The sequence below is a fragment of the Thermobia domestica genome, chromosome 8, assembly GCF_964235325.1.
Source record: "Thermobia domestica chromosome 8, izTheDome1.hap1.1, whole genome shotgun sequence".
NCBI lineage: Eukaryota > Metazoa > Arthropoda > Insecta > Zygentoma > Lepismatidae > Thermobia > Thermobia domestica.
Window position 1 is genome coordinate 173,077,866 of NC_137461.1, and position 22,441 is coordinate 173,100,306.

General features: G+C 35.9%; 1 protein-coding gene across 1 annotated transcript in view; it reads right to left on the bottom strand.

The window, feature by feature from the left end:
* LOC145693355 (uncharacterized) overlaps positions 1-22,441 on the bottom strand; it is a 1,690,974-nt gene that overhangs the window by 101,150 nt on the left and 1,567,383 nt on the right. Inside the window, exon 29 of the mRNA XM_081769282.1 lies at positions 16,055-16,142. Coding sequence (XP_081625408.1) covers positions 16,055-16,142 — 88 coding nt within the window. The remainder of the gene's footprint in view (positions 1-16,054; positions 16,143-22,441) is intronic.

Genomic DNA, 22,441 nt, shown 5'->3' on the forward strand with positions numbered 1-22,441 from the left:
GTCCATAAATTTAATTCGGTTGGCTGAAATCTCAAAATTCTCATTTTGCTATTTTAGATGTTAATTATCAAGGACTATTATTTAATATTAATATTTAAGGTTATTACTTACGATAATTAAATCAGATGTCATTTTAGCAGTTAATTATTATCAATTACTATTTTCAAAACTATTAATAACACTGTGTTGTCAATTGAACGTAGTCAATTTTTTTTCAAAAAAAGGTGTTTGGAAGCTGTTTAAAAAGAAATCAATACTCGTAGTCAGACATTTATGAAGTTCCAGGTTATACATTAATAAAGATATCTAGATCGATTATCTTTATTAATCATAAAATTCTTGGTTACGTAATTAATTTACTATTGACTGATGGAATAAGGTTTAACATGTATAAATTAATACCATTTCCCACTGTGCTTAAAGATAACAAGTATTTCTTCATACAACTTCAAAATTCTTATTTGATTATTTTAGTATCTAAACAATATTACGGTAAAATTGATGAAAGTACGTTTAATGCTTGTAAAGAATTAACTACTTTTTCAAAACTGTGCAAACAAACATTTCCGTTGAAGCCTACACATAGTAATGAAGATTGTGAAGTAAAACTTATTGACTTTTTTAATTCAATTCCTGCAGATTGCAACCGACGCATTGTAGAATTAAGAAATATTTTGTGGATTTCTTTAGATAATAATGAATGGCTATTTGCATCGCCATTTCCTAAAAATTTAACAATAGTATGTGGTAATGATGTGTAAAAAACTGTTTTGATTCATAAGACTGGTAAATTGATATTAGACAAAAGCTCTAAAGCTTATGGTCCAAATTATTTGATTACTTCTCAAGAGAATTATGTAACTAATAATACAAGTAAAGATCTGCTTCCACTACTAAATGATAGCATTGATTGTTGTATATTTTCAAACTCAAATCTTAATATTAAGGATATGGAATTTAAATGAAATGAAATGAAATTTTTGAGTTTTACGTCCCACGGTTATGCCGGTTAAGCTAAAGGAGACGGTGATGATGAGTAATGAATGAAATGGTGGAATGAAGAAAGTGGGAGGAAACGGGAGAACCCCGAGAAAACCCACGCACACGGTGTTTGTCCACCACAAAGAATATGGAATTTACTTTGCCTTTAAATTATATTATACACAAGGTTACAGATTTGCAATATGCCAGTCATCGTGTTGAGGATGTTGAAATGTTGCTTAATGAACAAAATGGCAAATGAAACAAAGTAATCACGTATTTTCGTATTCTATTTTTACTTATATAAGCATGTTTCCCATTCTTATATTTCTTTGTGTATATTGTAGTTTAAATTTAATTGTTGCAGAGATAGAGACAAGTGGTGTAATTCTGATTGCATTAGAACCATATGTTTCAAACCAACGATCATTGCAGGTGTACAATCAAATAGTTCAGCTCTTCGTGCTACTTATCGAGCTGCTTCTGGTAAAATAACATTTAATGAGGTATCACAAGATGGTGATTTACCTAATCTTAATCAGAGAGTTACTCGGTCTATGAAAACCCGTTAAAATTTATTTTGATTTTTAAAAAAATATTTTTGATTGTAGTTAGTACGCAAAATTTTTGCGTTACAGTTAAAATTTTTCTTTCCCTAGGAGGAAGGACTAGTGTACGCAGGTTCGCAAATTATTTTTTTCTTTTTTCTTTTTCTTTTGCATTTTTAAACTGCAACAGAATTCATATTTCATTTACTTCTTTTAAAATACAAATTTGTGTTGAGTGTTGTTTTCTCTTAGTTAGAACGAAAGAATTTCGTCTTCCCGTCCTTTGCATCTGAGCTCCCCTGCTTGACCTCCGGGGTGAACCATCTGGTAGTTTATAACATCCCCTCTGTTACAGGGAGATGTCTGGCTCTGTGTCTGTCATATATGTAGTCTTGTATTAGTTATATTATTATTATTATTATTAGTGGTAGAAAACTTTTAACGAAGTCCATATAATCTGTATGTTTAAAATCTTTTCGTTTTTGCTTCTAAAAGAAGATTCTTTTTCTGTCCTCAAACTGCAGATGTTTATATATGTTATCTTAGAAGGGTCTAAAGATAAATTACAGTAAGAAGATCCTTGGTTCAAACATATATAAAAACTTTGTTCTTTAGTATTGAAAATCTTTTATGTTTTATATTTTAAGTGTTTCAATGTATGAATATCGTATATCTCGATGTATACCACTCTTCCAGAGTTTGGGGTAACACGTCCAAGTACATGGAGTACATATACACGCATGCGCACCAACATAATCTTCTCTTCTCATTTAGCGCCGCCCAGGCACCTTATTGTAAACCAATCTTGGTGGCACTTTTTCCAGCTGACTTTGCCCTTAGTGTCGTGCGCACACCAATCAGCTTTCTTTTCAGGCTGTTGACAACTCTTGGGTTCCTCCCCAGGGAACTTTCGGACTACCACACATGTCTAACCTCTGACCTCACGGTCCGAGTGCAATGTCTGCATACGCCACAATCGTGCACCAGACATGTAAGTTGGTGCCATGCACAAAGCCGATCGAGCCCCTTAAAAGCTCGAGTTTTTCGCTCGATCGTCGGACAACGTCCCCTATCCTGACCCCTCAAAGTCGTGCTATCTAGACGGAGTCCGCAATGTCTTAGGCACGACTTAGATCAGGATTTTCGAGTAAGCTCCTAGTTGTCCTAGCCGTCACTCTGCCTCTTACTCTCTCGGCTTCTCCATAGGCTTTCCTACTCTCTTGGTTACCATCCATACCTTATCCTAGTGGCTAACTTGGCACTCTGTTTCTGAAAGCTTGACGACAGCCAGGGGTCTGCCCATAATTGCTGGTCGGCTTAGAAAACTGACGGTCAAAGTTACCTCCTTCGAACTTGGCAATCTACTTCTGAAAGCTAGCTCCAGCCGGGACCTGTGCACCCAGAAACTGCTGGCGAGCTTAGGAAGTTGACGGTCGAAGTTCTGTCACTCCCCTATTTGATGTGTGCTTTGACAGACTCTAGGTCAATTGCCTAGATGACCTAAAGCATACTTATAGGTTCAAATAGTTACACCTGTGCACCTATCCTTCTACTAGGACTGACTCGTGCCCTAATAGTCTAGTGAAGTTTTGTTTTATCTTGTGAGTGTTTCTCTGTGAAAGTATTTACCGATTGGAACCTGTCACGTAAGTTATACTCTTACTATCAACATATAGTCACACTTACCGCTTCAAGCTCGTGGACTTGTAATAACCTTAGGAACAATAAACTGCAGGCTTACTGCAAGGAACTTTATTTCTGAGTTTTGCTTTCAAGTGATGTCCCAAAGGCTTGGTAACTATCAAGTTTTCGTCGAGATAACGATTCCACCGTTCTCTAATTAGAAGTTAAGTCTTGGCCGAGGCCATCGCTACCTTATAAAAGCTAGAAATCTTCAGATTGGTTGTTAGCTGAGTTCCTCTTCCAGTATAACTTTGCCGCTCGAGTTATAATTGGTGATTTTGCGGAAATTTTGTTGACCAATTAGGAGTATTTTGGTTAATCACTAAATTCTCTTTTGTGGGTGCCGGTCTACGCAAACGCATACCGCCGGCCTGCAACAGTGCGTTAAACTGAAAACAGAAATATTACGCAAACTCAGTTTCAGCCTTCACGTCTACATTGATTCCAAACACCTGTCGTGTCATTTCTTTGTTCATATAACTGCACAATTACATAGCAGGCATATACCTATCATGTTCCCTCAAGTACATGGGAATTTGTCCAGTATGTGCCTTATGTACTTCTGAGAGAGAAATCACATGGATGGCAAGTGATAGTTACAGTCTATGTCCGTCCGTAGGCACATGCCTGACATGTACCTGGGAAACTTGCCTACTGTGTTCTAGGTATGTTCCCCATGCCGTAAGCGTCAATGAACCACAAAATTACTCCCCCAAAATATCTTAAATCGCCTATATGTATAGTGTGTTTACATTAAGATGAGTCTAGAAAACACTGTAAACAAGTAAAAAAAATATGTACCCCAGCTTGGGCGCGACCACCAACCTATCGATTACTAGCCGCATGCTCTTCAGACTTTGCCACGGAGGCGAGCAACAGAACATCGCTTGCAGAGGCATAAATTGTTGAGGTCTTTTGAATTTGGTTAATCAGAGTGCTCCTTTAACCGCGTATATTCGACGATAACCGTTTGGAATCAGATAAAATCTGCTCGCCATGTAATTTTATAACAAAATGACGAATGTCTATTTACTTTATTTCATGGTTCTTCCATATTCACTTTCAAATGATCGGCGACAGTTGCCATATAATAAAGTTGATGCGTTAGTTGCCTCTAGTAAACAATCGCTTAGAAAAAGAAGCAACAAATCCATCAAATGTGGGAGATGAATTTACAACGCCTAAACGACGCATGCGTAGCACACTTTTTGCTGTTAGGGCATCTGATACAAAATATACCTAAAGGATATACCTAGAACATGACAGATACATGTTTCAAGTGACAACATAAAAACAAATTACTGTTAGAGTGCGAAACTGAGTCAGGTATATAAATGCTATATTTGCGGTACATAGCTGCTAATATCAATTAGGTGTAACAAGTACCTAAAACTGTAGGTAGCTGAAGTAAATACTTAGCATATGAATATCACATGTTGCAAGTGTCGGGTACCTAAAAAGTAGTTGGGACACCTAAATGGCACATGCCTAGCAAATATTGTGCTGTTAGGGTATGAGCCGAAAGTTCCTTTTGATTTCTACTTTTCGCTTTTATTATCTTTATTTCTCACTATTTTTGCATAAAATTTTAAAGAAATATTAGCTACTAACTTCTTTCTTCCACGAACACTCAAAGAAAAAAATATACGCAAGGAAAACAAAGTTATTGCGCGAAATGTAAGTTACAATATAAGCGCAATTTTTTGGACACGATTGTACATACCCTGATCCAGGGGCGGATAGGGCCACCGGCCCGGTGCGCCTCCTCTACGAATCGCTCCCAAGATGCAACATAGGCTATAAACGAAAATTTTGGACTGAATGAATCAAATTTTAACTCGTAAAAATCGATACATTGTTCTGGGAAAAAGATAAAGCTATTAGAAGGAGATGCTGGTGCCTGCAAAAAAATCACATACCTATTCATCCCATGCCTAAGCGTCGCTGGACCACCGATGGGCAACTAGCGACATCTCGCCAAAAATTGGCGGCCCAGCAGTGACGTTCCGCGGTGGCCACACTTCTGTTTTGGAAACTATACCACCATCGGCAAACCAACGGCAGAGACGCGACGGAACTCCAATCAACCACAAAATTATTCTTCAAAAATATGTTATCGCCTGTCAGCGACTAAGAGAACAGGAGTCTTCCAAAGTACATCAGACTAGCGTAGATGTTTACATATTTAACGAAAGTGAACATAGTGTTAAGAAACTACTTCTTCATGAACAGGTAAAACAACACCAGTATTAGGTTGAGAACAGACAGGTAAATGCATCGAATTGTCGAAGTGTTGAAATTCATTGGTAAAAGAGGGATCACTTACAGAGGAAAAGGAAACGAAGCAGCCTATAGACTACAAGACATAGCTACAGATCAAGGAAACTTTTTGGATATTATTCATTTGTTAAGCAAACTAGACCTTCCACTTAAAAGTAATTTAGTGGTCATCGAAAAGAGAACTAGGGATGGGCACGAGTCGAGTCAAAGGTAATTTTCTCGAGTCGAGTCACTATATTTGAGGTCGAGTTTCGAGTCGAGTCGAGTTTGATAAATGGCTCGATCGTTCACCTTGTTTTAGCTAGTTTTGAAATCACGGTCTGATTAGACTGGAAAATGAAAGCCATGAGAAATGTAAGCAGCAATGTGGAATACTTTAGTGTAGCTCACGAGATGAGACGCTGCTCGCGTCTAATCTCGTCTCGTCTCGATAACGAGACCACAATAGATTTTAGCCTCAAATGTCGTGAGCACCAATATAAGTAAATACTGCAGTTCTTACCATCAAGGCTGAGACCTACACGGTCGAATTTTTGAACCCAAACAGAAGCTCAACCCGGGTAGTGATGCCAACCAGCTCAGCTCGGTTCAACTGAGCGAACAGCTCGAGCAGTCTCGGCTAGGATGGGCCATTTGCTCGGATAAATTGAACCAGCTCGTTTGAAATGAGCCATTGACTTGGCTCAATTGAGCCGATGGCTCGAGCCGGTTCGGTTGAGGTGAGCCATCAACTCGGTTCGGCTCGGTTGGGGTGAGCCATCGTCTGAAGCCGGTTCGGTTAGAATGAGCCATCGGCTTAATGCAGCTCACCCAAGTCGACAACCTTAAGCCCGGACAGAGCAGTTTGAACATGTTTGGCCGGCGTCATATAACTTTTAACAATTTTCGCTCGAGCCCGAATACTTGCTCCTCCAGAACTCAAACACAGAACCTCGTGAACAATGTCCTTGCCTCCTAAACTTCACGACTACTGAGGTCGGCAGTGAACCAGTTTTTAGTATTCAGATAAAAACCGCCTATCTTTCAGGTTTATATTCGGTGAAATAATAATAATAATAATAATAATAATAATAATAATAATAATAATAATAATAATAATAATAATAATAATAATAATAATAATAATAATAATAATAATAAGTAGTAGTAGTAGTAGTAGAAGTAGTATCATTGATAATAATTATATTGTCTACGTAGGATACTTGAAGAGAGTACTTGAAACTACACACAGGATTAGGTTCGTTTTGGACGCACTCGACTCGAAACTCGACCCGACTTCGAGTCGAATTGAAGGAAATTTTTCGAGCCGAGTTCTCGAGTCGAGCTCAAAGATGTCTGTTTCGAGTCGAGTCGATTTCAAAGAAATCTCGCTCGAATTCGCTCGTGCTCATCCCTAAAGAGTACGGTACGCTATCAACACACTTATCAGAGAAGATATTTCGAAAGAAGTCTCTCAATCTGGAATGTTTTCTGTTCTGCTAGACACTACTCAACAGGCCAGTGCTCTGTTGTTTTACGGTATGTTGTCAAAGAAAGGGTTGTTGCCGTTGTAAAATGCATATCTACCACAGGCCAGTACTTTTGCGGTTTACTGCTGGAAATTCTGCAGAAATTGAATTTTGATGTTAAGAAGTGTACTGGAAATTCAACCGATGGGGCAAGTAACATGCAAGGACACTATTCGGATTTTTCAAAACACCTATGATCAGTTACACTTGTCGTGTTATGCTCATACACTCAATCTTGTCATATGCGATCTGAGAGAAAGTTGCATTGATTCTGTGTCATAGTTTGTTCTGCTGAATGACTGGGTGGTATTTATGCGTGAGTATTATCTGCGAATGGACATTTGGAAGATCGTAGGTCAACAAAGGCGTCTTACAGTTATTGCCGAAACAAGATGGTGGAGAATACTCTGCTTTGCAGAAAAAGTCTGGTCAGTTTTCGAACCTAGAAAGTGCTTCGTACATAGAGTTGACCATAACAGTAAAGGAAATTGCTTCTACAGAAAATATCAAACCAAAAGCTAGGTATAAAGCGAGAGGATATATAAAAGATCTTCTCAAGTTCAAAAGAATTCTGAGAACACAAATGTTCCTGAGAATATTTCAAGTGACGACCTCTCTGTCAAACTATCTCGAAACACAGGGTGTTGGTGTCTTGAAGTCGTGTCGAATGGTGCAGACTATTCTGTCGTAATTGAAAGAGCAAAGAGCTGATTTTGAACCTGATAAGAATGCAGTACTATTTGCAGAATAAGCCAATAACGAATTTGAAGAACTAGAACTTGATTTCTTTGTTTCTACTGACCTTTCGACAACTCACCTTCGGAGGTGGAAAATGATGTTTCCCTGTGTATGTGAAGATGATGATATCTCTGATCCAATGACCAGGTACTGCATTGAAGCATTCAAACAATATTGGATACAGTTATTTCGAGTATTTCTTCGAGATTCAAGAAGCATGATACTTTATGGATTGTTTGGAAACTAGAAACTTCAACCAAGTAAGAGAACTTCCGAACACGGGTTTCAATAAACTTACTTACCTTTTGAAAAAAGACAGTAAAGACGTTCTCCAAGAATTTTCTATAAAAGTCTTCTCTTGGTCTTTTCAAGGAAGTGGGTATTCTAGAAAGTCAGTCTTGATGACGAGTACAACCGAAAAGAAACGGCTGATTATGCTGATGGCGCAAGTGATTCAAAATTAGAAGAAAATACATTTCTTAACAAGGAAGGCGAGTGCAAAACGTGTAGCAAACATTGTTCAATGTGCTTTTCTACTTTTGCAGAATTGTAATTTGTACAGTAATGCGTATCCAGGTTTGCTACTAGCATACAAATTTGTATTGGCTTTGTCTGTAGCTCAGGTAACATGTGAAAGATTTTTTTTAAAAAAATTAAATACATTAAAAATAGGTTAAGGAGTACCATGTATCAAGAATATTTGGAAACATTTATGTTAGTGTATACTGAAAAAGACTTGTTAAGGAATGTTCCGAATGGAAAGGTGATAGATACAGTAGCATCAAAAAGTAGTACACTAAAATATCTGTTAATTTTGTAATATGGTATATATACTCCTTGAACTTCACGTAATACTTTGAACAATTCAGAATAATATGCTAATGAAAGAATATAAGATTTTTATTGTTAATACTATTGAGTCACTGTCTAACTTGTGCATAAAACTGTGCAACTTGATTTGTGACATTGAGATGCTAATGGCCCTTGTGGAGAAAAAGCAACCACGCCCTCTAATAATGCCTATCCGTCCCTGCCCTGATCCTATACTAGCATATCAAATTTTTAGTTTTGGCAATTTCTAAAATTTTAAGGGAGATGTTTCTAGGAACCTCTGCCAAAATTTAAGGGGTAGGTCAAGGTAAACTGTGAACATATAGACGGGATAATCTTAGGTATTCACTACACTTCAATGTTATGTTTAGTGATAATAGTACATTTTAAATCTGTGCGCATTTGTATATGGTGCTATTTCAAACAAAATACTTTTATGCTGAGTTGCCAACACTGCTTCACCTATGGCAACATTGTTTGTGGTTTCGATACGCCGTTTTGTTCTCATTATATTGTGCAGCTTTCGGTTTGATTGCTTTAACACTTTTCAAGATATTTACTTTAAACATATACTGTATATTTCCATGATATAATTTTTTGGGATATTAGAATGTTGAAGCCCCGTACATCCTATCCTTCTGGTAAATAGCACCTTAAATTTTGGTCATTTTCATTTCGCATGATGCTCTACAGATGCATTATGTGGCAATCAGATTGGCGCTCAGATATGAGTGCCGTGAGTTTGGAGGGATAATTTCACGCGCGGGGCACGGTAGCTCAGTGGTAGAGCGTTCATCTCCGGTGCTTGGGGTCCCTGTTTGGACCCCAGCTCGCGCCGTGTGGACTTTGTGGTGCACAAATACCGTGCTCGTGAGTTTTCTCGGGGTTTTTCCGTTTCCCCCCACTTTCATCATTTCATTATTTCATTCACTTATCATCATCAACATCTCCTTTAACCGGCATAATCGAGGGACGTAAAACTCAAAGATTTCATTTCATTTCACGCCATCCCTCAAGTATCAACCGAGATAATGCATGGGCTAGACAGTATTCCGTATTGTTATCTGCGTTCAAACCTTTCAGCATCTATATCTACATAGTTAATCAGTAAAACCAAATAAAACCAAACAAAATATTTTGACACGGGTATTTGAGGGCATGGACGTCCTTAAATACATTTCTGAAGAAAACAGCAGACTCGTTGTTTCTTTAGGTGTGAGCCACACAAAATTTTGCCTCGGCGAGGAGTTAACTATTATTGTTTTGTAATATCAAAATAACTTGAACCAGGAAAACATATTTTTCCACTACTAAATATAGATATTGATTTACACTCATGTCCAAAATTATTGTCGTATGTCTATAAATATGTTGTTCTAAGAATATAATTTCACAATGAATTCGCCAGTATGTCTTATAATGTTAGTATGTGTATAATCGGCAAAGACATGTATGTGGCAAATTTCATGTCAAAAGAGCAGTAAATAAGAACAATAAAGCGAAAATAAAACTTTCTTGTCCATTTAGCAACATTTTGTTCTATTAGTTCTAATTTTCGTATTTATATTTTTTTTCATATGAAATTTACCACAAATATACATTTCCCGATTATACATATAGTATCAGTATTAAAAGTACCCTGCAAAATCATTATCAAATTATATTCTTACAAGAAGATAGTTATAGATATGTGAAGATTTTGAACATGAGTGTACGTGCCACCTATATATTAACTTCGTTATCAAAGTATAGAAAACTGTAACTGACTTGCACTTAGTATCATCGACAAAATGAGGGAAAAATTGATTGCCGACAAATTACAGATGAGGTGTTTCTTGAATCTACGAGAAGTAATTGAGTGTAACGGCATCAAGTTTGCTTGTATTGGTAAATAAATATATTTTAAACTTCCCCGTTTATTTCATATGTTAATATTATGCACAACCTTCCGTACCTTCTGTAAATGTTATCAATGGAGGGGCCGCGGTGGCTCAGTGGTAGAGCGTTCACCTCTGGTGCTTGAGGTCCTGGGTTCGATCCCAGCCCCCGCCAAGTGAACTTTGTGGTGGACAAACACCGTGTGCGTGGGTTTTCTCGGGGTTCTCCCGTTTCCTCCCACTTTCTTCATTCCACCATTTCATTCATTACTCATCTTCACCGTCTCCTTTAGCCTAACCGGCATAACCGTGGGACGTAAAACAAAGATTTCATTTCATTTTTTATCAATGGATACATAACTCTCCATATTGATGTTATTGAATTAAAATATTGGGTATATGTTTTTCACTAATCGTTCTCCTGCTTGAAACTGAAATATTTCGATTTTATGCAAAAATGAAGGCATTTTGATATGGCATTTACATTGTACAGTACATTTTTGTTATATGCGGGTGTACATATTAAAATTTAGAACAATGGAGCGTACTTAGTTTTGTCTTCATGTTTAGACTGTTTTTAACTTTGCCGAATGCTCTTAAATGAATATTTGTCTTTTTTTAACAAGTTAACATAGGTTACTTTACCAGTTTCGCTTCCTTGTGTTAAGGGATACCGACAGTATAAAGCCTAATTCAAAGAACTATAAGCTTTCCGGGAGGAAAGAGAAAAACAGAAACATGAACTTAGGATGCTACACAATGCAAAGTTCGACAATAGCTACTGATAACAAAATATCATACAAATAATGAAATTGAGACGTCTAACAAGTCACTTAGGTGAGAAAATTCGCGCTAAATGTACCAAATTCCACAATAGTAAATCCCCATGTTAAGCGGATTTGCATATCCAGGCTCCTAACTATGAAAAACATTACGATCACACCAACCCCAATCACTTCACAAATTCAACCTGTTGCATATAAGTTATTAGGACGTAAAATTGAATGTAGTTTATACGAAAAAGACATTTATGCATTGCAAGTCCTGTAACGCCCAAAATATTCACCACAAACTTATAGTGGTATCGACATAAAAAAGTGTGGAGCAGGAAACTACTTTACACAAAAGTCTAAAGAAACTCAATGAAGACGTACGAACTGGTCGAGCGGTTTGTGTCAATACTCTATCAATCATAAGTTTCTGTGTTCAAACCGTCTAGGAAGTATTGGTCTAGTTTTTTTTCCTTAAAAGTGTGTTCCTATTTTCATCAGAGGACTGAAAACATTTCTTTGAATAAATCTTTGGCAACTACGTTTCTCTCAAATTCGATTAGAAGGGAACATTATATGGATTGCAAATCTAAAATCCAAAACTGAAAACAATAAGTATGTTCAATATTTCATTATTATCCTTTGATTTGTAATGAAAAACTAATTATAAGCATTGATGATTTCAGAAGATTCTCCCCGGGTAATGGTCAATATATGAATGAGAGGAAATAGATAGAACATTATTAGTCCACTTTGAGCATGATCGAAGATATGGCCACGAATTTGTCGACAGGGTCTCAAATTCTCCCACAGGCCATGCCCTGAAATCATCACTGTTTCAAAGGTTTCCTTAACAAATACCTAGGTAGAATATTACATTTATTTCTCGTTCTACGTTTTGAAAAGACAAAATCATAATTTTAAAGATAATTATAATACGATAAGCATAAAGGTTTATAGAAGTAATGAAGTAAATAGTATTTGGTAAGTTATCGGTTTCCAATCGGATTAAAACTAGAATATTCGTTTGCATCGCACTTTAAAGTAAATCCTCTCTCTATATAATTCTTACTGGAATGCATGTTTAACTCCAATTACTTAATCAATATTTTTAATAATATATTTTTATTGTAATATTTTTACTATTCAATGTCGTATACACTTCATTTCCCAAAGCAAAACCTCGCAAATGTATAGTGGGCTAGTAAATATTATCAAATAAATTATCATTTAGTTTACGTAAATACTGCATCGCCTGATTTGAAACTTCGTACTTTAACTAATAATAATAATAATAATAATAATAATAATAATAATAATAAAAATAAATCATAGCATATCTTATAAGAATTTCAGGCTTATTCAATAAATCAACTTGGTCTCTATTCGAAGTTCTATTTATTCGAACGATAGAAATACAAAGAGAAACTTCGAGAACAGGTAAAAGAAAAATGTTACTTTGGTGGGACTGGAACTAACCTTCAAGAATTCCTTTCAAGTTACAAATGTCTTAGACACTTTATTTCTTGTCCGTTTGACAGCCTGTAGAAACTTGCATTGTGATTCATATTAGCAATGACAGTAAAGTGGATTTTTCTGTTCCTACTGTGCATCATCGGCATCATTATATCAGGAGTATTCCGCCGTTAGCAGCGGGTCACTTACCGCGGCTGAGAAACTGCATGCTCCACGATTTTCTATTAACCTTTCCATCTTCACGTACGATTTTTCTGTTTTGATATCGCCAATACCCTAATTCTGTTTCTATATAGTCTAATTAATCCCCTCCCTCTCTTTCCTGCCACCATACCCTCTAGCACATCCGTCATGATACAGTTCCTTCTTAACCAATATTCCAACCAATTTTTCTTTCTCTTCTTAATAATATTTTTGTCCTTCCATTTCTAACACCCTGTCATTTGTTTCCCTCTCGACCCAGCTATTTCTCTCCATTCTTCTCCACGTACATATTTCGAAAGCCTTCGATTGTTTCTTATCATTTTTGCACAATGTCCATGATTCTGTCTTATAAATACAGTAAAATACAGTACACGATGCATTTTAAGAGTCTTTTTTCAATTCTATTCAAGGTCCCACAAAATAGTATTTTCTTCATTCTAAAAGCTTCTTTCGCCATTTCTATCCTTGCTTTTATTTCACGTTCCCATATCATATCGTCACTAATAATACTACTCAGATATCGAAAACTAGTCATTTGTGCTTTGCTCCCGCTCCCACTTCTATATTTGACACCCATCGCTTCGTTTCAATTATGATGGATTTTGTCTTTCTAACATTTATTTTCATCCCATATTCTTCAGAACCCTTTCTCAAGTTTTCTACATCTTATTAATTTTCTTTATAGATTCTGGAACAACAACTATATCAACCCCAAACCGTATGCATCTCATCATTTTGATCTCCTACCGAAATTCCATCTTCATTAGGTAGACTCGTTTTCGCTATTTCTTCTATATAGCTATTAAATAATGTCGGCGAAATACATACTCTCTGTTGAACTCACCTTCCAATTACACTGTCCCTCTACTATGCATGCACCAGGGAATTTCCATGAAAGATCATGAATAATTCTGATAATTTATATAGTATTTATGGACGAATACGTAATAGAACCTATATAAATAATATATATCGTTTCTCAAAGTAACGAATACGGCAAACATAAAAACATCAATAGACATACTACATCAGGGCGAAATAGGCATAAATTTCAGACACTCCAAAACAGATTTCATTCGTTCTTACCACTGGTCTAGTGGCTAGCACCTGTGCCTTTGGTGTACGGGGTCCCCAGTTCGATTCGAGGTGCGGGAATTTTAATTGACCTAAATGTTTTTGCATTCGTGTTCCTGTCGTTCAAATTTAAAGGAATGATTGTAAAACGTGTATAACCGAGTAGAAAATAAAGACAACCTATTCAGATACGTTCAGTGAATCAGTTAAGTTAAAGACAAGAAACAAAGTGTCTTGTAACTTGCATTTGTAACTTGAAAGGAACTCTTAAAGGTTAGTTCCAGTCCCACCAAAGTAACATTTTTCTTTTACCTGTTCTCGAAATTTCTCTTTGTATTTCTATCGTTCGAATAAATAGAACTTTGAATAGAGACCACGTTGATTTATTGAATATGCCTGAAATTCTTATAAGATATGGCTATGATTTATTATTACTATTCTTCTTCTTCTGCTTCTTCTTCTTCTTATTATTATTATTAGTTAAAGTACGAAGTTTCAAATCAGGCGATGCAGTATTTATGTAAACTAAATGATAATTTTTTTGATAATATTTACTAGCCCGCTATACATTTGCGAGGTTTTGCTTTGAGAAAAGAAGTGTATACGACATTAAATAGTAGAAATATTACAATAAAAATATATTATTAAAAATATTGATTAAGTAATTGGAGTTAAACATGCTTTCCAGTAAGAATTATATATAGAGAGAATTTACTTTAAAGTGCGATGCAAACGAATATTCTAGTTTTAATCCGATTGGAAACCGATAACTTACCAAATACTATTTACTTCATTACTTCTATAAACCTTTATGCTTATCGTATTAAATTATCTTTAAAATTATGATTTTGTCTTTTCAAAACGTAGAACGAGAAATAAATGTAATATTCTACCTAGGTATTTGTTAAGGAAACCTTTGAAACAGTGATGATTTCAGGGCATGGCCTGTGGGAGAATTTGAGACCCTGTCGACAAATTCGTGGCCATATTTTCGATCATGCTCAAAGTGGACTAATAATGTTCTATCTATTTCCTCTCATTCATATTGATCATTACCCGGGGAGAATCTTCTGAAATCATCAATGCTTATAATTAGCTTTTCATTACAAATCAAAGGATAATAATGAAATATTGAACATACTTAATATTTTGTTTTCAGTTTTGGATTTTAGATTTGCAATCCACATAATGTTGCCTTCTAATCGAATTTGAGAGAAAAGTAGTTGGCAAAGATTTATTCAAAGAAATGTTTTCAGTCCTCTGATGAAAATAGGAACACACTTTTAAGGAAAAAAAACTAGACCAATACTTCCTAGACGGTTTGAACACAGAAACTTATGATTGATAGAGTATTGACACAAACCGCTCGACCAGTTCGTACGTCTTCATTGAGTTTCTTTAGACTTTTGTGTAAAGTAGTTTCCTGCTCCACACTTTTTATGTCGATACCACTATAAGTTTGTGGTGAATATTTTGGGCGTTACAGGACTTGCAATGCATAAATGTCTTTTTCGTATAAACTACATTCAATTTTACGTCCTAATAACTTATATGCAATAGGTTGAATTTGTGAAATGATTGGGGTTGGTGTGATCGTAATTTTTTTCATAGTTAGGAGCCTGGATATGCAAAGCCGCTTAATATGGGGATTTACTATTGTGAAATTTGGTACATGGTAATTCATACTGAAGAGGCTAGGTAATGATACTTTTAGCGCCTTACGTTGACCACAAAATAAGAGAAAGCAACATTGGATTGGATTAGCACTGAATATGATAACATGGCGAATGTTCTTTCTGGAACCTACGTCTACGGGGAACTGGGAAGAACGAAAAGAATGGGAAGGCAGGAACATTCTGGGATCACTATGTTAGGTACAATTCCGGCATTGGCCTAGTGTGAATGAAGAAAACCTGACTTAGGATGGCTCGAATGAAAAAGATTTTACGAACCCTGGAGCGCTATGTCTATCAAAGCGGAGAGATGCCACACAGGATCGTTAATTGAAACTCAGGAAAAGTGCTGACATGTGATGCCAGTGACTATCAATATAGTACTATTTTTCATATTCATATTAAAGTTACCTGGTAGGCCAGATAGACCCGGGTCTCCCCTCATTCCTTTTGTAGTACCAATGAAAGGAGGTGGATCTCCTCGTGTTCCTTTCGGACCCTTGAAAGAAATTAGAAGAACATAAATAAAAATATTTAAAAAGTAATAATAAAATACAGTTGTAGTGCTATATTACAATTTCTATTACCAGGTCTGCGGTTGTAAAAATATCCATCGATTTCTCAATTGAAACGAACATTCCAAATATTTCATATTTCACAAAATATGATCTTAAATTATGTGTCTTCTAGCCAAAGAAAGATAGAACTAAAGTAATACATTTACTTGCAGCCTCGAAAAAAACATTAGAAATACACTATATTTTCAAATCCAAACAAAGTTGAAATGCTCTTAAAATTTTTGCTCTTTTCTGTTTTCTGAATGTATTTTGCATAAAAGTGCACCAGTATGTATCCACATCCGCAAGAAAATTGCGCATATACTGTAACTCACAATTTTTCGCATTTATTCCACTTCAAAAACGTTTATGAGTAAAATTCAATTAATAGTATGTGGAGATAATAGAAAGCTATCCATCTAAGGAGATATTTTAAAAAAATATAATAAAATAATAAAAATATAAGCAAAAAATTACGCTCGGTTTTGTGTATACTGGCAATCTTGATTTCCAGGGATTTTTCAGTAGCAGAGCACGATTGCGAAGGGAAATTGACAATAGGCAGTAAACGAGCTGGCGGAAGGAACTGCAAAGTGGAGTAAAATATTGAATTTATTGGTTTAAACCAAGTGTTTAGATGTTTTGCCAAATATAAATTAGCTTCTGTAACTAAGATGTCACACGAAAATATAGAATTAAACAGGAAAACTCTTATCTTAAGGTTCGAAGCGATACGCACCATGGTTAAGGGCATTTTTGTTAAGAAAATGAGAGCAAACAAAATATAGTCTCCGTGGTTAGATAAATAAAGTAGCGGACTAACAGTTATTTTATTATTTTGACACGAGATCGAATCCCATCCCATCCCATATAATTTTTTTACAAAACATTATAGGAAGTGTATAATTTGGTGTCAATAAGAACCGAAACAATATAATACGAAAATAACTTATTGATAGTATCCTTTAATCGACGGCAATGTGCTGTTGTTTGGTTATAATTCTAAGAACATACCATAATGCCATTATACCAGGTGGAATTAAAGAACAGTTTTAAATAGGATTAACATTTCGTTTCCGTTCTGTTTTTAATTTTAATATATTAGAACGATGCACTCAATGTCTTCTTGCTATTTTTGTTATGTGATATATACGTAGCAGATAGTTTTCTTTAGTTACATTTCTGTCGAAAATATGTTTCATTTTGTTTGTGCTATAATGCAGTATTTAAAGGAAACCGGTTTATAAATGAAAAGTAGAAAAAAGTTTAATACAGAAATGGTGCACAAAACATTAGAATTACATGCTTACGAGGATTCGTGTTGGGACTCTCCGAATAGAAAACCTGGATACGTATCTGCACTGAATGTTAGACATATGAGTCAAGGTGTAGACGGGCGCGCTAGGCGATAGACTCCAGAGCATGACAAATAGAATAATGTCACAACTGGCAGTTCTTCTTACCTATTGGTGCTATCTGCAATGATATGTCGGATCATACGGTATGTGGAACAAAGCAAGGACGGATAAGCGGGACCATGGTGTATTGGTGTTTCACGCATTTAAACCTGTAAAATGTTTATATAAACAATTGTCTTTCACTTCCTAGCTAGATTTGTGGGTATGATCACACACCTTGCCTTATGGAGTATAGTCTTATAGAGAAAAAAATATTTTAGCTAAAAGCTAAAGGGAAGCCAACTTCAATAATTTACTTTAGTTTTTTTTAAATAACGGCAAACTAGTCCATTTCATCGCGGACTAACAGTTTTAAATCACGTTTGGTATTAAGATGTCTCTTTCTGTCCGTATATGGCCTTCGCACTTTGTTGGAGACAAAAATGTTCTTCTCCCTAGAAAACAGGATGAGAGAAACTATACAACAGCATGAACTGAAAACAATAGCTATTACCAACAGTACTGTAATGCTGGATAAATACGTTACTGTAGCAAAATATCAATAAGTTATGTCCTTATTATATTGTTTCGGTTCATATTAACATGGAAATTATAATATTTTGTAAAAAAAACCAGAAAGGATGGGATGGGATTCGATCTAATGTCAAAATAGTGTAAGAACTACTAATCCACCACGCTACCCATCTAAGCACAGACATTACTTTTTGCTTGTTCTCTTTTTCTTAACAACAGTGACATGCGCTATGGTTATTATTATTTTTCTTAACAAATAAATACTAATATCCACAGCGCATGTCTCTTGTAACCTCAAGACAGGAGATTTCCTCTTTGTTTCTATATTTCCGTACAACAGCTTGGTTACAGAAGCTAATTAATATTTGGCGAACCATCTAGACACTAGGTTTAAACCAATAAATTCAATATTTTACTCCACTTTCCAGTTCCTTCCGAAAGCTCGTTCACTGCCTATTGTCAATTTCCCTCCGCAATCGTGCTCTGCTACTAATGGTGGGGGTGTGGATATACTGCACTTGTCTTACCCAAGTTGGTTTCTGTAGCGGAGGCGTTGCAAAACTTGGAAAGAAAACCCTTCAGTTGGGATCAAGCTGAGCTGGACGGCGGATGTATGTGTCTACGTCTCTCCAACACTGCGTGAATGTTTCGCAGAAAAAAATAAATAAATATTCATTCCTTTCCTTTCCTTTTCTTCCTTCTCTTGGTCATCTTATTTCTCTTCATACATTTTAGCACGCATACGCGTAGTCTTCATCTTTCAGAAAAATTTTTCTAAGTTAACAACATTTTAACAGTCAAATTATTGGTAAACTCATCGCATAGCTCTTCTTATAAGTTACCAACATTTTAACAGCAACTTTGTGTAATAACCAAACCAAGTAAAATTGCTATAGAAGCAATCCATTAAAAATCATAGCATGAAAGGCAATATTTCGGGGGGTCCTTCAAAGGTGTAATCATATTCATTATTTTTAATTTAATCATACTATTTTAAAAATATTTTTGGAATATAATACTCTGAGTTTTCTACGGAAAAGAGTTGGTAAAAGACATTGTGTTCGATTACTTACGAGCTATTTTAGTAGAATCATAATTAAATTAAAGGCAAAAAGCTTGAGGGAGCTACGGATCACGATTTAAGCCTTATACTGAAGTTCTGATGAATTGTAATACATTTTAATTTTAATTTGATTATATTTTATAAAATTTCGATTAAAGAATCGTGTAGGTTCATGTTTCAAACAGCAAAAGTGGTCACACCACTTTCCAGGACCACCTCAACCCCTTCTATTACCCAGGTAAAAAATCTTCCTCCCCCAGAGACCTACCCAGGACCTGCCCGGCCCCACTGACATGGATGTACGCACACTATCAGTTCTATTAGACCCCGTTGCGGTCTATTGTTGTGTACATGAAGCGACAGGTCTACTCACTTGCCCTGATCAGAACATTATTAGTGTTCAACGTAAGTAAAATGTGTTCCCTTCTCTTTAGATTAAAAGCAAATCAAGTCCAAGGGTTGCGCATTTTGTATACTTTTAGATTTGTAAAGGGAAAGAAATGGTCGATATCCTGGGTCGCAATAGTGAAACAAAGTAGAGTAAGTGCGTTCATATGGTACACCTTTACAGATGGGGTTGAGTAATCATTTACTCTGCAAGGCTGTGCAATAGAATAATTGCTTTATTACATTAACTAGTAACTGGAAATGTGCTTACTCCAATTTAGTTTCTCATCTAATAGCAATTCCAACACTCTCGCAAGAGTAGAATAGGAAATGTACGAAACTATAATTTCTATCCTTACATCTGGCAAGGTTTTCTTGAACACCTTCCCTTTCGATGCTACCCTAACTGCATATCGCAATGAATTATAGTGTGAACTGTCTGTGGTATGTTCCGGCATAATTTGCAATATATCTATGTACCTCGGTTTTTCTCTGCAATGATAAACTGCACTTTCCGAATAATAGCTACTGTACGCTTCGTAGCAGGACGGAAGTTGACTTCTTTTTGCTTATGGGAATGCCCTTACATCTGGCTTGTCCTGCTTCTTTTAACACATGTTATATGTCATTCTTCTACACACTGAATAAATGTACCATGCATATTTTGATTATGATACTATAACTATATTTGACATACATAACGGTAGGAAAGCACCGTTATGTAGCCGCTAGTAAGAGTTCGACATTTGGTGGCAACTCCTACACAACTTTTCACCACACTTATCACAGATAAACTGAGGTCCAACGTATCTCTCCGGTCGGTGATCTCATTCACTTCGCGAAAGATGGCTCTACTCTTGACTATGGAAACCGGCAATATAGATGTACACTCCGCATCAAAAAAATTGCGATAGCTAGCGCCGTGCAGTTAGGTCACCCAATATACTCCTTCTTATCCCAAATCGTGTCAGATAAAGATACTTCCCCTCTCTCTCCTCCTTTCTCTCGTATACTTAAATTAGCTAACAACATGAGATCAATTTTTATTTCAAATTACACATGTATTAGTTTCGATAAAACGAAATAACAAAACCGAGACGAAATAAGATTCATAACTTGATGTAGGGTGAAACTGAAACCCACACAATAGGAAATTGAAACCAATGGATGTCCATTCCACAGAGATTCAGAAATGAGGCAGAGAGAGAGAGAGAGAAAGAGAGAGAGAGAAAAAGAGGAGAAGAAGAAGAAGAAAAAGGGAGAACAGATAAAACTGTCGAATTCAAATAGTAAGAAAAGAACCTAACACTATGAAGTTCCGTTTCCAGAGATCCAACAGTAATATAGAAATAACGTTTGTTTTTACATATTTTTCAGAACTATTCGAATATATAGAAGATGTTTGAATCATTCATTATGTCCCTTTCATAATGGAGAGTATACTCAATTTCAAGTAGAAATGTAGATCTCCGAGACACATCTAGGATAATGTCAAAAGTTTAACACACATGCTTTGTTTCCGTATGGTTTGATTGCAAATTCGGAGGTGTTCATTGGATGTACTGTTCCAAAATACATTCTAATAAACCCAGTAGATAGCGTTGGTCATATCCTCTATTTCAGACTACTAATGCAGACTGAACAAAAAAGAAAAAAAACGAAAAGAAAAGAAAAAGAAACATAAAAATGAAGAGTTCTATTTTACTGCTAACTTTCTATCATAAATACTCTGTATTAAAAGTCCAAACTGTATTGTAATGAAAAGTTAGAAAGGTTGGAAAGGAAAAATTTATGTTCCTCATAGATGTAGCATGTTTCAAATTTCAACGTGAAACAAAATAATTGAATTATAGGATGGGAACAAATTTTGTGTCGAACTAGTATAAATAAAATTTTGTTTTCAAATAATCAAAGAGGTTACCATTGTTTAGTCTTTTTTTTTATATTTTTCTGTTCCGAACATCCAGCATTGATTTCATCTCTTGCGGATATAACGTAATTTGCACAGATAAAATGAACACGCTAAGAGCTCAAACGGATCATCGTGTCAGTCGGATAATGTTGGTTAGGTTATAGACCAGCACTCGGTCGAGGATTCAAATCCCTAGTGACTCGGTAATTCGACTGAGACTCGGTAACCCAGAGGATAAAAAAGAGATTTTACTTATTCCTTGCGTTTAAACAGTATTTCTGTCAGAGATGACCAGCACTGCACATGTTCTCCCCAGAGAAGGAAAAGCAGGACGCCAAAGTTAACAGTTAATTAGATTCTCCAAACCAGGTATATCGCACTCTTGCTCCGTTTTAACTTCGGAACACGAAGTGCGTGTGTGTGAGAGAGAGGTAGAGAGGGGGAGAAGTGAAAAATGGAAAGACAGGATAGGGAAACGTCAAGAAACAGAGAAAGGGGGACGAATATAAACATGAAACATACTTATCATTACAGTGTATTTTATAGAAAGCACACACTGTTGATTTGAATTATCGCCAGTGATGTCTTGTAAGCTGCAGCCATTATTTTATGCGAAACAAATATACTAGCTGATAGGGAATCGAAACAACATTTTCTAGTTGCAAGTCTGGCACGTTACCACTACACCACCGATTGCTTTAGCCAAACTTTGTTTAAGAAATGGTGTAGTGTTTCTTTCTGAGAACGATAACACGAAAAGCGTATACTGCAGATCAATGATGTCTTTGGATTGTCCTGGTGGTTCCCTTGCCCTTTTCCAATTAGCATTCGCAAATCGTCTCTATCATGATACAGGTCTCTGTTTCCACATTCTTATCTATTCCTTGTCCAGTATGATAAGTCGATTCCTCACAATCAGTTCGTTAAAAAATTAACTTTAGCGTGGAC